At 37.5% G+C, this 16213-nt stretch overlaps 1 protein-coding gene across 1 annotated transcript in view; it reads left to right on the top strand.

Annotated features, from left to right (window-relative positions):
- The window catches only part of LOC124550986 (XK-related protein 7-like), a 48626-nt gene extending 33591 nt beyond the window's left edge, over positions 1-15035 (top strand). The window contains exons 4-5 of the mRNA XM_047125812.1: positions 8768-8923; positions 14081-15035. Of these exons, the coding sequence (XP_046981768.1) occupies positions 8768-8923; positions 14081-14829 (905 nt within the window). The 3' untranslated portion in view covers positions 14830-15035. The remainder of the gene's footprint in view (positions 1-8767; positions 8924-14080) is intronic.
- The last annotated feature ends 1178 nt before the right edge of the window (positions 15036-16213 follow it).

Genomic DNA, 16213 nt, shown 5'->3' with positions numbered 1-16213 from the left:
TCAGTCACTTTCTTGATGGTCCTGTTTGGTGGTGCTCTGATGACATGTCCTATCCATTTCAGTCTTTTGGCTTTAATTTTGGCCACTATATCGGAGTCTTTATATAATTTGTAAATTTCATTGTTATTTAGCAATCTCCATTCATCACTGATCCTATCTCTTATGGGTCCAAATATTTTTCTCAAAATTTTTCGTTCAAATACTCTTAATCTGTTTTCCTCTTTTTTTGTGAGAGTCCAGGTTTCAGATCCATAGGTGAGTACTGGTATAATCAATGATTTGTATACTTGTAGTTTGGTGTTCCTAGAAATTAACTTGCTTTTGAAAACTGTCAAGAGACTATAGTAGCATTTGTTAGCCTTCTGAATTCGTGATTCTATTTCAATTTTTATGGAGTTGTCAGAGGTTACTATTGTACCAAGGTAATTAAATTCATTTGTCTTTGTGAAAGCTGTGTTATTAATTTGCAGTACATTATTATTTGATGGATAGCGGGATAAGATAAAGTACATTGTTTTGTCTGTATTCAGCTGGAGGCCTGTGCCATTTGTGGCTTTAATTAATTGTGCTGTAAGAAGCTTCAAATCATTCTCACTGTCAGATAATAATGCAATGTCATCAGCGTATGCTACAATGTTAATTTTGCTTTCCAGTTGTGCTCCAATTTGTAGTAGCTTTACTTTTTGGATTATTCTATTGATTACTATGTTAAAAAGAACTGGTGAGAGTGAATCCCCTTGTTTGACTCCAGTTTTAACCTCAAAGTCTTCAGAAAGTTTGCTAGCTACTTTTATTTTGTATTTTGAGTTTAAAGTGCAAGATTTTATTAAATTTATCAATTTGTTAGGGATGCCAATCTGCCTCATGCACTTCCATAAATATTCCCTGTTGATACTGTCAAAAGCTTTTTTAAAATCAATGAAAAGCATATGTACATTTTGATTGAATTCATATTTCTTTTCACCCAACATCCTTAGGACATATATATTGTCAATAGTCGATCTGTTAGGTCTAAATCCACATTGGGCATCATCTAGGGAGTCTTCAACGTAAGGGCTTATCCTTGCTAACAGTATATTTGTCAGAATTTTATATGTTGTGTTTAGTAACGCAATTCCTCTGTAGTTTGAACAATTTGTTGGGTCCCCCTTCTTGTATATAGGGCACACAACTACTTCTTTCCAATCATGTGGGACCTTTTCCTGCTTCCAGATGTTGGTGATGATTTTGTGTAGGCAGTTTACAAAAGGAAATTTACTGAGCTTCCATATATCTGTGTCTATACCATCACTTCCAGGAGCTTTATGTCTCTTCAGCTTCTTGATGCTTTCTTTAATTTCTGCTAAGCTGGGCTCTTCGTCCGATGGGTCAGCAGTAAGATATTCATTGTCATCTTCCTGAGAGACGCTTATAGTTGGAGCATTTAGTAACTCATTAAAATATTCCTTCCATCTGTTAGCAATGTCACTTCTTTCTGTTAGCAAGGAGCCATCTGGGTCTGTTATGAACTGTCCATAATTTTTTATATTCCCACTTTTAAACATATTTATGCTCTTGAAAAATCCTCTGGAGTCTGTGGTACGGTCATTCTCAGCTCTTTTTAATTTGTAATTCATAAAATCCCTTTTCTTTTTCCTAATGAGTTTCCTGGCAAGTTTCTGTTTCTCTTCAAAAATAAGTTTGTTTTGTGTTATTGGTTTTTGTAGGAATTTTTCCCTTGCTAATTTTCTATCTTCGATAGCGTTCGAGCACTCGGCATCAAACCAGGGGTTCTTAGTTGTAGTAAAATGTCCCAAAACTGAGGTAGTTGCTCGTGTGATATTTTCTTTCAGAGCGTTCCAGGCTTGATTAGTATCATCATTGTTAATTTTACTTTCCACTTCAGGTTTGTGTGTTTCTAATTCTCTAATGTACTGGTTGAGAATGTTTGGGTTTTTCAGTTTCATTGTATTAAACCTAGGAACACCATTTAATTTAGACCATTTATGTCTTGAGAGTGAGATCTTGAACTTGGCTTTTACAAGAAAGTGATCCGAATCACAGTCTGCTCCCCTTTGACTTCTGATATCATGTATGCATTTATGATGTTGTTTTTCGATTAATACATGATCAATTTGATTTTTTGTGATGCCATCTCTTGAAGCCCATGTTTGTTTATGTATATCTTTATGTGCAAAATATGTACTTTTGATCAACATGTTTTTGGAAGTGGCAAAGCTAATAAGTTTTGTTCCGTTTTCATTACTCTGCTGATGTAGACTATGAGGTCCAATTGTAGGTTTATAATGATTTTCATGTCCTAACTTGGCATTGAAATCTCCTAGAATTATTTTAATTGAATTTTTCGAGAATGTATCATATACCTGTTCCAATTTGTTGTAAAATTCTTCTTTAATATTGTCCTCTTTATCCTCTGTTGGAGCATGGCAATTTATAACATTTAAAGTCTTATATTTGCATTGAATCGTAATGTGAGATATCCTTTCATTCACTGCCTCAAATTTCCTAATAAAAGGTAACAATTTGTTGTTTATTATAAATCCTGTCCCTAGTGCATGTATTTGTGTATCATTTCCCCCATACATTATTGTATACTTATTTTTGTTTATACTTCCATTACCCGTCCATCTGGTTTCTTGTACTGCAACTAAATCCATTTTATACCTTTCAAGTTCCTGTATGACATTTATCAGTGATCCTGATCTATAGAGACTTAATACATTCCATGTTCCCATATTCATAACCTTTAAATTTTGCAAGTTCGTCATCAAGTTTGGTGGCCCAGCATTCTTGTCATTCTGATTCGTAGCAATCCATTTTCTCCTACAGGATCCTGTGATAGGGTCGCTGGCCCTAAGCACAACCCCCAACCTGGAGGACCAGGGTCTTGATTTCGGGGATGCCTACCCCTAGAGCAGTTGCTTTCACTTCAGCTAACGAACTTGCTCTGCCCGGCCTGTTGGTCCGCGGGAGGTATTTGATTTCCCTCCTACCACCCATATCTGGGAGGCGTTCCCCGATCCGCCACCTGGGGACGCGCCCTCTAGGAGTTACAGGCTCTCCCGAGGGAGGGTAAAATAATGGACCTGCAAAATTAAAATATCAACATCCTTAACATTTGTTTGCTGCAGAATTCTTGAACATATTTTAAGTTCAAATATAAACAATTTCTTTGAGATGGAGTAGCTTCTGTCCACAAATGGATTTAAAAAACAAGTGGAACTTACCTCACCCATTTCTTACATCATGTCCTGCAAACCACGATTGAAGGGCAACAGGCAAATTCGCTATTGCTACATTTCTAAAAAGCATCTGACATGGTGCCCCACTGCAGACTCTTAATGGAGGTCAGAGTCTATGAACGGTTTCCAGATAGGTGAGTGGTTCAAAGACTTCTTGTAACAGAACCCAACACTTTGTCCTGGACAACAGGTGTTCATCAGAGGCAATTGTGTAGTCAGGAATGCCCCAGTGAAGTCTGGTAGAACTGCTAGTGTTATCTTTATACATGAATGATCTGATGAACAAGGTTGCCACCAACTGTTTGCTGAAAACAGTGTAAGTGTATGGGAAAGTGTCATTGTTGACTGTAGAAGGGTGTAGGATTACTTAGAGAGAATTTCTATTTGATGTGATGAATGGCAGTTTGCCCTAAATACAGAAAAATTTAAGTTAAATCAGACAAGTAGGAAAAATGACAGTGTAAATTTCGGAGTATAGTATTAGTAGTGTGCTGATTCACAAAGTCACATTGATGAAATACCTAAGTGTAATATTACAGAGTGGTATGAAATGGAAATAGCATATAAGAACAAATATAGGGAAAGCATAGCTGATCTATAAAGCGGATGACATACAGAACTCCAGTGCAGTCCATTCTTGAATACTGCTAGAGTGCTTGGGACTCTCACCAGGTTGGATTGAGGAGGACAATGAAGCAGTTAAGAGGCATATTGCTAAATTTGTTACTGCTACATTCAGTCAACATAAGTGTGTCACAGAGAGGCTTTGTGTATTCAAATTGGAATCACTGTGGGGAAGATGATCTTTTCACAAAACACTATTGAGAAAATTTTGAGAATTGACATTTTTAGCTGATTGTAGAACAGTTCCACCTATGCCATCATAAATTACCCATAAAGATCACAAAGACAAGATTAGAGAAATTGAGGGCCGTACAAAGGCAGTTGTTTTTGTTCACTCTGTTGGTGAGTGGAACAGGAAACTTACTGACTTGTAGTAGTACAGGGTACCCTCTGTCAATGCAGATATGTAAGTAAGTGTAAATGTTGATGTAGATGTACAGGTAAACCTCATTATACAGAATAGTTATGTTCTGTGGAATTGGCACATATGCCGAATTAGCGAATTACATAAAATAAGTGATTAGGTTCATGTATATTCACACATTAAGTTTAAAATAGCAGTGTTTCTCAGTATTTTTATGAAAAATAACCATTACCGTCTTCCTGAAATTCATTTTAATGCAAGATTTATATGCTTATTAACACTGAAACACACAAGAATACTCTCAAACTATTTTAATTAAGCCTACATCCTAAATAGCCTCTGGATCATCTACATCAGAAAAATTTGATGATGGTACAGTCCATTCAGTTTCCGTGGTGAATTTCCTCACATGTAGATTCTTTATAGGTGAAGTGTTCTTCCTAGGTGCTTGTCATTCATTTGAACTGCCACAGTGTTTTCCATATAAATGTTTGTGAGCTGTGGAGTCTTCTTTGCCATTTGATTACAGAACTCTTTGTAACATTTAAGAGAATGTTCAACTTCTCTCTCTAGTATTGCACTATTTACTCCTTCAGCATCCTGTTCCTCAAAAATCATCATTTCAGTGTTTATCAGTTTGAAAGACTTGGCCATTTTCTTTTTTGTCAACTTTCTAACAGGCTGGAGTTTGTTGACTTCTGTTTCTTCTTTGTTACTATTCTCACTGAAAAGTCTCAAATCTTCATTGCTCTCATCCTCACAGTGACATTGTAGGAGAGCACGCACATTCTTTTTGTTGACATCACTGAATCCAATATATCATGCCACGTATGCACTTTATCTCGTTGCAATGGTGATATCAGTAATTGCTTCATCTTGTAGCACTGATGCAACTTCGGGGCGCTGTGTCCTCCATACACCACTCGTACATTTTGGAGTGATGTCAGTCCACACATCTATAACAAAATTAGTCATCACCTTAATATTAAACTATCGCCAGAAAATCTTGATGGTAAGATTGTCACCCAAATCACATATTCTATGGGATTGAATAAAATTTTATGCAGATAGTATGCCTTGAATGTAGAAATAACTCCCTGGTCCATGGGTTGCAGGATTGATGTCTTTGGTAGTGGAAACAGATCTTCAGTATTTTTATTTGAATCAACCCCCACCCCCCATAGTAGGCTTTCAGTTTTCTATTTAGTTAGTTAGTCAGTCAGTTAAAAAATAGTCACTGAAAATAGCAGAAGTCATCCAACCTTTTTTATTCATTCTCCATTGAATTCCCAGATTGCTCCTGTGACAACCCTTCAGTTCCTAGGATTTTGAGAGTAGTAGATCATAAAGTGTTTAATTTGCAGTCCCCTGCAACATTTCATCTGAATAGAAGGCTGCATCGGTCCTTGAAACTTTAAATCGTGTGTTGCTTTTTCTTCAACAGAAGTGAATACACAGTTAGGCACTCATTTCAAAAATGAGCCTGTTTCGTAATATAGTCTTTTTCTGCCACAACTTCTTTAAACATTTTTTTTAATTTCTCAGCTCCAACATAATCTGCTACAGCTGCCTCTCCTGTCATTTTAATGTTGTGAAATCCAAAACGATGTTTGGAGTGGTCAAAACAATTTTGGAAGGTGCTGGAACAGTCTCTTCTTTAGATAAATCTGCATACGTCTTGTCTTTAGCCTGAATAGCTGCTCCAGAGAGAGGCATGTGCTGTTTGTTATGCTGCTCAATCCAGTGGCTTAGCATTTCCTCCAAGCTGAAAGCTGAACGTTTACATCACATCCATCTTTTGTACAGCAGTCCGAAACTTCTATCCTTGTTTCTAATGAATACGACCTTCATACACACTTCTTTTCCTCGGCAGTCACACTTTCTTTCCTTTTTCCCTATGGAACCTGTCAAGTGCAACTTCACAACTCTACTAACCTGAATCGATGATTCTCATCTCGACAAACATGACAGAAGATGCCTGTTGAGATGCGTAACACATTACTGCTTCGAGGTAGTGTTAACAAATAGCAGTGAAGGAGGTAAAAAATAAAATTGCGCGTATGTGAAAACACAGATAATGAATCTGCATATAACAGGACCTACTGTAGGTGTTCGTGTTCCAAATGCTTGTTTCGATCGCAAGGCATGTTTTCACAACAGAGTAACTTCTTGTACTAATGTGAAATGCAGAATGGGGAAAGAAAGGGAAGGGATGGATGGGAATTTGTGACTTGCAGTCATGCAGGGCATTATGATAATGCAATTGTGAAAATTGCAAATTTCTGCCAGACCAGGACTCGAATCTGGATTTACCGCTTCTCACGAGTAGTTGCCTTAACCACTTCGGCCATCCAGACACGGGCCCTGACTGATCCAAATTTCCAATTTACTGCATGCTGCAGTGCAGCATCCCTTGTTTATTAACTCTCTATTTGCAAGTTGTTGATTCCTGTAGGAGTTTGGACGATATTAGTGGATCCACACTGAGGCAAATGTCAAGGAGCCGTCACTCTCGTACAGAAATGTATATATTTGTTTGTTGTCTGTTCTGTTGGATATGACTTCTGTTTTGTTGGATATGACTGATAGAAAAGGCACCACATACATATGTAAATTTCGCTACTAAAGGAAAAGTCAGTAATATAATATTATCTGTATGAAATCTGTTGTGTGTTGAATAAATTAATTCGGCAGGCAAAAGCTGAATATTCCCTTTATTACTGCATGTTCTCAAGCTGCCACAATTGTCATCCCACCTTCAACTATGGGCAAGTTTACTGTCCAGTTTTCATTTGCATGTTGAAGGAGGGGAAAAATGACTGTATACGTGCTATCCCTCTTATCTTATCCTCACAGCTTTTATGTGAGATGTGTGATGAAGGTAGAATAATTGCTGTATAGCCAGCATCAAATGTCAGTTCTCTAAATTTGTCAGTGTTCGGTCAGAACAATATCACCTTTCCTCCATTTTATATTCCCTGACAGTACATGCTACATTTTCGTTTGGTCTAGACAGCATAAATTCCAACAGTCAACAAAACATCACAGACCAATGCTTTAGTGTAACTGTCGAATTTTCCATGATATTCAGAACATTTTACTATACTTCCAGAGCATACCTAGCATTACTTTCATTTCTGTTGAACACTCATCGTCAAGAATAACATACTTGGTTCTACCAGAAAAATTTCTTTGAGTCAATATCACATTTGTGGAGATACTCCACTGTGCGTAGAGAATTGCTAATAAAGTAATGGTGTCACTGGAGAATGTCTTTGCTCTAAGAAAAGTTTTCTTTTTCTCCTTGGAAGTTACCTGGAGGGAAATAATAGATCATGTTAGTAGGGGAAGTAAGGTGCCATTTCAAGAATGCTCAGAGAGAACCTGATATATTACTTTAAAAGAGGTATTTCCATTATGAAGCTCATACAAAGCTCCTGCAACTATAATTGTAGTGCCTTTGGAATGTAAAGAGTTGGGTTTACACCTAGGGTGTGCCTAAACTTGGCATCATTTTTTATGTGGGCTTTCATTTCTGTGGATTTGTCGTAGTGGTTTATATATTCATTGTAGTTCAGTACTGTCAAACACACTTTTCATCACCGTTCACATTAACACCTGGTGTTTAGAGATTCAAGCCTCTAATTGTTATATTGTCATTATTAAAATCATCTCACATTGCTGCATTTTGTGAACATAGGTGTAAGGTGGCCTGAATGCTACTAAGCTATGATACCTGGTGCCAATCTTTTCCTCCCCACTACCATGCTCCAAAATTTGTTTCCTAGCAGTGAAGCTGTGTGGTTCTTGCAGTGAGCACCACTTCACGCCGTAGCCGGATACAAGAATTAAGGCAGTCTGAGCAGCAGCAGCTCCATGTCTGGCTGCATCAGCCAGTGAGATTAATAACTACTACTACTACTACTACTACTACTACTACTACTACTACATGCCAGGAAGACTCGCTGGCTGGCCAGAGAGACCAACTTTGGTATGTCTGAGAGGGGGGGGGGGGGGGGGGCGAACCATTGCATCCGGGAAGTTTCTGTGCACACATTTTCTCTCTGTCACTCATACATAGTGACCACTGGTGCTTCAGTTTGTTGCTGCTGGGTATCTGCGACTTTTTTTTTAACTGCCAGACTTAACAAAAGTAAATTTTCCATGTTACTAACATTTTCTCTGTATTTGATTATTGTGTAAGCTATGTGGGTGCTATGCTGCACAACTGGAGAAAGCCCCACCTTAGAAAAGAAAAAGATTTATATATTCCTTGTGCACATACTTCTCAAGTTCATGCACATTCCTTTTGAGAAATGATTAATGTATGTTTCTTCTCTTACTACACCATTTTCTGTCAGTCTGCTTACATGTACATCATCATACTGGAGTTAATTTTGGTTCACTATGTATCTTTACAATCATGTGGAAACAGTAGTATGTTTCTGTGAATCAAACATGCACTTTATTTATTTATTTATTTATTTCATTGTGAAATATCTGCTCAGTAACATTGAATGCACGTTTCTCTTTCTAGATTACAGTCAGTTAGCATCTTTTGGAAGTTCAATATTAAGCATGGGCTGGTCTATGGCCTCCTATCAAAGAGTAATACGGTTTGCACAACAAGATAAAGAGAACATAACGTGGAAAGGAACAGTAATGCAGTTCCTCTGGCACTTTATGGTTACAGGTAAGGTTTGTTTTCTTTATTAATTGTTATTAACCATGTAAGAAAAGGTAGACTGCACCTTATTGTAAAGGTAACACTCCAAGTTGCAAACAGACACAATTAAGACACTTACACACGATCTTTTGGCCTCATCCTTCATCAGAAAGAGAGAAACACACTTCATTTATCCAAGCAAGCACAACTCTCTCACAAATCACTGCCAACTCTGGCAGTATTATTATTATTATTATTATTATAGTCAATAGGATTAATTAAAAATTGTTAACAGTGTGAAACTACTCGGTAATACAAATAAATGAGCATATTTTGAAATCTTCATGTAATACAGTTCAACTTGCTTTCTGTAAATAACGGATTAGTGTGGAATATAATTTACTCTTTGGGAGGCCTAAAAATAAATTATGGACTTAAAAGTATACAACGTGCAGTAATATAGCTGTAATCGTCATCCTCAACAGGCATAAATGTTGTGGTATACTTGGTGCTAACACTAAATATGACAGTAAATTTTAACTATAGAGCATCAGTGTGACCTTGTAGTAAAAGGAAAGAGGCAGATAATGTGGAGACAAGCATAAGATACTCTGAAAGTTAGTTGAGACTGAACACATGGTGTTTACAAGTCTTGTCTTCATTTGAGACTGCTGTTATCTTAGGGCTCTGCTCTTCACTGAATTTTAGAAATTTAAATGCTTGGACTTGTCCATCTGCTTTACATATATACATACATTATCAATGGGAACAAAATGAAAGCTATGCCCAGAGGATGACTACAATGAGTCATAATCCTAGCGAACAATGGATGATGTGTTTATTCCCCCCCCTCCACCGCCCTACATCCTGGCTCCACCCAAATTGGTCTTCTGACTGGTTTTATCCAGCCCACCATGATGTCCTCTTCCCATTTGCCCTCTACAGGGTGTTACAAAAAGGTAAGGCCAAACTTTCAGGAAACATTCCTTACACACAAATAAGGAAAAGATGTTATGTGGACATGTGTCCGGAAACACTTAATTTCCATGTTAGAGCTCATTTTATTACTTCTCTTCAAATCACATTAATCATGGAATGGAAAAACACACATGTCCACATAACATATTTTCTTTATTTGTGTGTGAGGAATGTTTCCTGAAAGTTTGGCCGTACCTTTTTGTAACACCCTGTATAATTTCCTCTAGTACCACATAAGTTACTATCAACTGATGTCTTAACACATGTCCTGTTGTCCTCACTACATCTGCAAAAGATCTCCACATCTTTTTATGTCATCAATGCACTTGATTAACAGCATCCTTTTATAAATTGCATCATAAATGGTTTGGATATTATCTTTTCCAGACTTCCCCCAGTCAACAATTCAGTCGCATACAATGCTGTGTTCTGAAAATATATTCACAATTTCTCTGTCACATTAAGACCTGCGTTAGACACCAGTTGGCTTCTTTTTGGTGTAGAATGACTCCCCCCACCCCTTACCCTGGTCCAATGGGATTCTAATCTCCTCTTTGCTTCATCTGTTATTCATTATTTGGCTTCCAAGGCACCAGAATTTCTTCACTTTGTCAACTAAAGGATCCACAATTTTTTTTATGGTTAACTTCATTCTGGCACTTCTCACAACTTACATCTTTCTTTGGTTTACTCTGAGTTCAAATTCTGTCCTCAAGAAATCGCTAATTCCATTCTGTAATACTTCCTTGTTTCTAAAGTTTCCTAATATATTTTTGGAAGGAAAAATGTCAAGTTTCCATGAAAGAAAATGAAGAGAGCACTTCCCAAAAAGATCTATTGATAAGTTTTTATATTGTGATGCAAAAATAGACAGCCAGAGTTGCAACTAAAATGGATGTTTATGTAGCCAGTGACCGGTAGATACATACAGCAGCATATGTGATTACTGTCTGCAAAATACGTTGTGAATAGAGTTAGTAGCAAAGAATTAATAAATTTAAATTTCATTCACTGTGTGTGGCAGTTTCCCACACATCTCAGTGTTTATGATATCATATTTACTGAACTATGTGTGATACCCTGACATAATTGTGTAGGTGCATTTAGCAGCATATTTGAATACTGTCTGCAAAATTTATTGTGAATAGAGTTAGTAGGACACATGTAATTAATTTAAACATCATGTACAATGTGGAAATTTTTCACATGTCTCAGTGTTTGATGTCATATCTCTTGAAGTATGAGTCATACAGTGACACATTTGTGTAGTCACATTCAGTGACATGTGTGGATACTGTCTGTGAAAAATGTTACAAATAGATTTAGTAGCAAAGAAGTAATATCTTCAAGTGCCATGTATGATGCAGCAGTTTTTCACACACCTTGTTGTTCAAGTTGTTATATCTTCTGAATTGTGATAGACAGGTGGTTCTTATCCCCACAGTGATTGTTGCCTGGCAGTAAGGGATATGTGTACCAAGTTGGTTGAAATCAGTACAGTGGTTTAGGAGGACATGTGGAACATACACACACACACATGAGGTGGTTTGATAAATCTGGTAAAAAGCAAAAAAAGATGTTTATTTGACATAGTCCCCTTTGAAAGTTATGCACATGGTCCAGCAACTCTCCAGCTTTTTCATCCAATTGGAAAGTAGGTTGTGTCCAACTCCACAAAATACTCATTGACTGCAACTATCACTTCCTTATTTGATGAAAATGTTTTCCCAGCAAGTCAAATTTCCAAGTTAGGGAACAGAAAGAAGTTACTTGGGGCTAAGCCTGGTGAATTGGTGAATAGGGCAGATGATGAACCAATTCAAAGCCCAATTCATGCGCTTTCATGATTGTTATCACTTTGTGTGTGATGGTGCATTACCCTGGTGATGAGACACTGTTTTGCATCCCAGCCTTTGTCTCTTTTTCAGCCAACACAAATGACCCAGCAATGAAGCACAACATGGTCCAGTTATGGTTCTGCCTTTTCCAAGTAATATATGAGGATTATTCCTTGAAGTCCCAAAAAACATTGACCATCACCTTACCGGCTGACAAAGTGGTCTTGGCCTTCCTCGCTGTACTTTCACCAGCCTTTGTCCATTGTTTTGACTGCTTTTTGGACTCTGGTCTGTAATGTTGGGTCCAGGCTTCAGCAACAGTCACAAATCTGGCACAAAAAGACTTGCAGATTGCGATTAAACATTGCCAGACATTCTGTTTAAATGTTGCACCAGATGAGCTTTTGGTCAATTGTGAGCAATTGTGGCACCTGTCTCGCACACAACTCCTTCGTAGCCAATTCTCTGTGCAGAATATTATGCACTTGCTCCGTTGAGATGGCCACAATCTCAGCAATCTCATGAATTTTTATTCAGTGGTCTTGCATTTTTATTTATTTACATTTTATGGCCTTCATTGGACCACTTTAGCCAACTTCATACAAAGAATTTTTCAGTTTCCTGTCAGCTCAGTACTTCTTCATTCTCTTGGATCTCATCCTTCTTCCTTCATCAGAAATCACCCTTGCTATTGTCTGTTTGTTGATTCTCATTTGCAGTCTGGTGTGTTTGTCTGTGAGTTTCCTGATTTTGTCAGTTTTGTTTCTTAGGTCTTCCAAGGTAATCTGTAGCTCATCCACATCTTCCTTGATTTCTGAAATCGACATAATGTTGCACTTACTATTCCACAATTTTTCTATTATCCTCCTGATGATCCTGTTCTCTGTTGTTCCGATTAGATGCCAAAAAAATGAAATGTGTTTCTTCCTGATTGTACTTATTACTGGTTCTATTTCCTTGTAGGATGTTTCATTTGTAGCTACTCTCCAGTGTCCGTTACCATATGATTGATTTTTTTTTTTTTTCAGTGGTTTCCTTTATGATGACCTTAATTGAATGGCCAGAGTGCGATTCGTCTCTGATGCTTATCTGACCACATTTAAATTCATTAATGGTCTTCAATGATGATACAGAGTCTGTGTGAACTTCATGCAATTCTGTTTTGATTTGTGTGGCAGTCCAGCCCTTAAATCAATATTTTTAATAACAGCACAAAACTCGGTTTTCTCCATTTACAATTGCAATTGACACACTGGCCAATTCAGACGCTGTCAACCATGAACTTTACTCTGTGCATTGTTGAAATTTTTAGACAATCCTTGAAGTAATAAAGGATATCAACTATGAAGGCACAACAACAAAATTTCCATTCTTTCATGGAAATTTACCAGAATTATCAAACGACCCTCGCACATACATCCATTTCTGTTGTTTATATGGGGTTAAACAAAATGCAGTGCATATTTTTTCTGGCTTGGAGCTCTTGTAAAAACGAAATTTTATTGTCCCAAGGTAGTTATTTAGTGAAGTTGAATATTTAAAATTTTTAGGACTGAGGGTAGATGAGAGGCTTTTTTGGAAGAATCATGTTTAAAATGTTCAGAAACAGAATACTGCTTTCTTCACTACAAGAATAATCTCCACTGTCTCTGACGCTGATACTCTAAGGCTTGTTCATGTTGATTACTTTCACTCTCTTGCCTCATATGGGGCTATATTTTGGGGCATTCTGTGCACTCGCCAAGAATATTCTTGGCTCAAAAAAGGATGGAAAGACTGATTTGTCATATCACTTCAAAAGCTGCTTTTGGATTTCTAGGAATTACAACTGTGCCATCCCTGTACTTATATTCCATCATGTATCTTGTTGACAGTACTGACTCATTCAGAAGTATACATTCAGGGAATACTAGGTGGAAAAAATATATGGATGAATAACACTTCCTTAAGCATTGTACAGGAAGGTGAGTACAATTCAACAGGTTTCATTTTCAGTAGACTTCAAATAGAGCTGAAAGCATTTTGTGATAAACCCTGAATATTCAAATCCAAGCTGAAAGGTTTCTTTGTTGCTGTTGTGAACACAAGTTCCTTGCAGTAATTGAGAGCTTTTATCTTCAATGTGTTACTTATTTGCATACATTATCACAGTTTTTCTACTTTTTTAATTGAGTCTTTTGTTTTTTATATGTTTTCTGGTCAGTTTTCTCTACACCGACACATACCAGGTCAGGCTCACATTTTCCCACAGAACTTGATAGTTAAATAGACGGAGAGTAATGTGTGTAATTTTTTTTCATGTTTCTTATTTTACTGTATTAGGTCCACTTTCAGTTGGTGGCACAGCATGTTTATCAATTTGTTTCAGTTTCGAGAATTCTGTCAATTTCTGTGGCTTCAGCGATGTTTCCCGCAGAGACCGCTGTGGCGTGTGGTGTGCACTGGTTAATCATGACGGGCTGGCTGTCCCTGTGGGAACGCACGAACTTCTGCTCGTCACGGAAATTTTCTGTGGCAAAGCAGCAAGCTGCAGAGATACTCTTCTGCTCCGTCCTCGGACTCGTCTACATTTTTACGTACGTGACACCGAAGGACGGGCGGAACAGGACTCGGTATACCATCTACTACATGGTCTGCTTTGCAGAGAACGTTCTGGCAGTGACAGCGTGGGCCACAGCTGACACGGTGATGCAGGAGAAGTGGTACTTCTACCCACTTTTGATTGGGTGCATTGTGCCTTTTGTTATAGGTATAGGTTTTATGCTTCTCTATTACTTGTGTTTTCACCCTAGACTACAAAGGGTAAAGTGTTGTGGTAAGTCCCACGACAGGTCCAAAAGGGGAGATGTGGAGCTGCATGGTAGCAACAGTGGCAGTGTGGAACGGAATTCATTGACGCACGAACCTAGCAATGAATCTGCCAATGGAGCTAGTGACCCAGTCAGTGAACAGGCAGGCAACAGTTGTGCCGAAGTGATCAGAATTGAGATAAAATCTCACAAGCAATCACAGCGACAGCACGATGAAGAAAGTCTGGAAAACGGTGAACAGGATGTACCTTCTGTATCCGATATGGAAGTACACCAGTGTAACAATGACCCACAGAGTACAGCATAGGTACGCATTTACTGAAGTTGTTATTGAGTACAAAGTTTATAACTGGAGTGATAGTTTTTGATTTGTGTAACAGATCAAATATTTATAATATTTATACTCTTTATTTTTGTTAACAAAACATTTTTTCCTTCTGCTCAAATAATTCCGAAGGATTTTTAAATTTTGTAATATACATCTCAAACTGTAGGTGCCAAGCACTGAGCTGTTGCAGCTATTTTGGAAATGTTACATTTTTGTTTTATAAAATACAAAAGAAAAAATTTGTTTAGTTGTTGTTTGCTATTTCAGTCATACATGTCCGGTCCTACTTATCCATCTAAAAATACATCCTCTAAGGTTTGCATTTGAGTGCTTTTCTGTAAGCTGGCACCAGAAAAATCTTCAGACTAAGTTAATTTAAACAAATGTGTTAAAATTCAGGCAGTGAAAGGGGGAATGTCATTACAATTTAGCAACAGCAGAGCTAGGGGAATAAGACAACAAATATGTATGTCTTGAAAATTGCAGTTCTTCATAAATCTGTTAGTAGTAAATAGAGCTAATGTATAAAATTTTGTACACACAAACCACCAACCCTAAAAAGGATTAATTTACAGAATTTTAAATTAAAAACAAATGAGGAGTTTGACAATAAAAGCAGACATTAAAAGAAGTTCCACATGTTGAAAAGATTGACAACCTGCACTGGAATATTATGCTATAGGACAGTACTGAGTTGAAGAATGTGCTGGTCAACACAACACGGAAGATTACTGTGTGCAAAGTGGGTGCAAGTGATCTTTTTAGTTCACTTACTAATCTGGTGCTATCTCACCTAATGCCCAGGAACTTTACACCATTTCTGTTAATGTCATTAATTTGACAGACAATGAGAACAAGTAAGGTGTGATTAGCACTGACAAGGAAGGTGATGGGATGTCCAAGCAAATGCTGACAAACAATAGTATAGTCAGTCGACTTTGTGCAAATTGCAGAAAGAGGAACACAATGCCCCAAAGTAGAATAAGCAGATTGCACACAAATAATAATTTGTTGATTGTACAGATAAATGTGTTTTTAGAAAGCAGTTTCTGCAGTATTATGGACAGAATAAGGAAGTATAATATTTGCAAAAGCTTCACAGCTTTTTTTGCACAGGACTGGAATTCCAGGTTAATAAAGAAACTCAGAAAAAAGTGGTCTATCCCAATGAACTGTGAATTCTTAGCACCACACTGTGAATAAATAGTGAAAAGTGACAGTGTGTGATGAGTATTCTCAAGCAACAGTGCCAGACACAATTTCATTGTTGTGAATGCAGAGTTTCATTTTGTATCCACTTCCTCTCCATGGCTATAATAGGACGACTTCATGTAGAAAGGAACAGCCTACCAGAACCATGTTC

Source organism: Schistocerca americana, chromosome 9, assembly GCF_021461395.2.
Source record: "Schistocerca americana isolate TAMUIC-IGC-003095 chromosome 9, iqSchAmer2.1, whole genome shotgun sequence".
In the NCBI taxonomy this organism is placed as follows: domain Eukaryota; kingdom Metazoa; phylum Arthropoda; class Insecta; order Orthoptera; family Acrididae; genus Schistocerca; species Schistocerca americana.
This window is presented reverse-complemented; position numbering and strand designations above follow the sequence as displayed.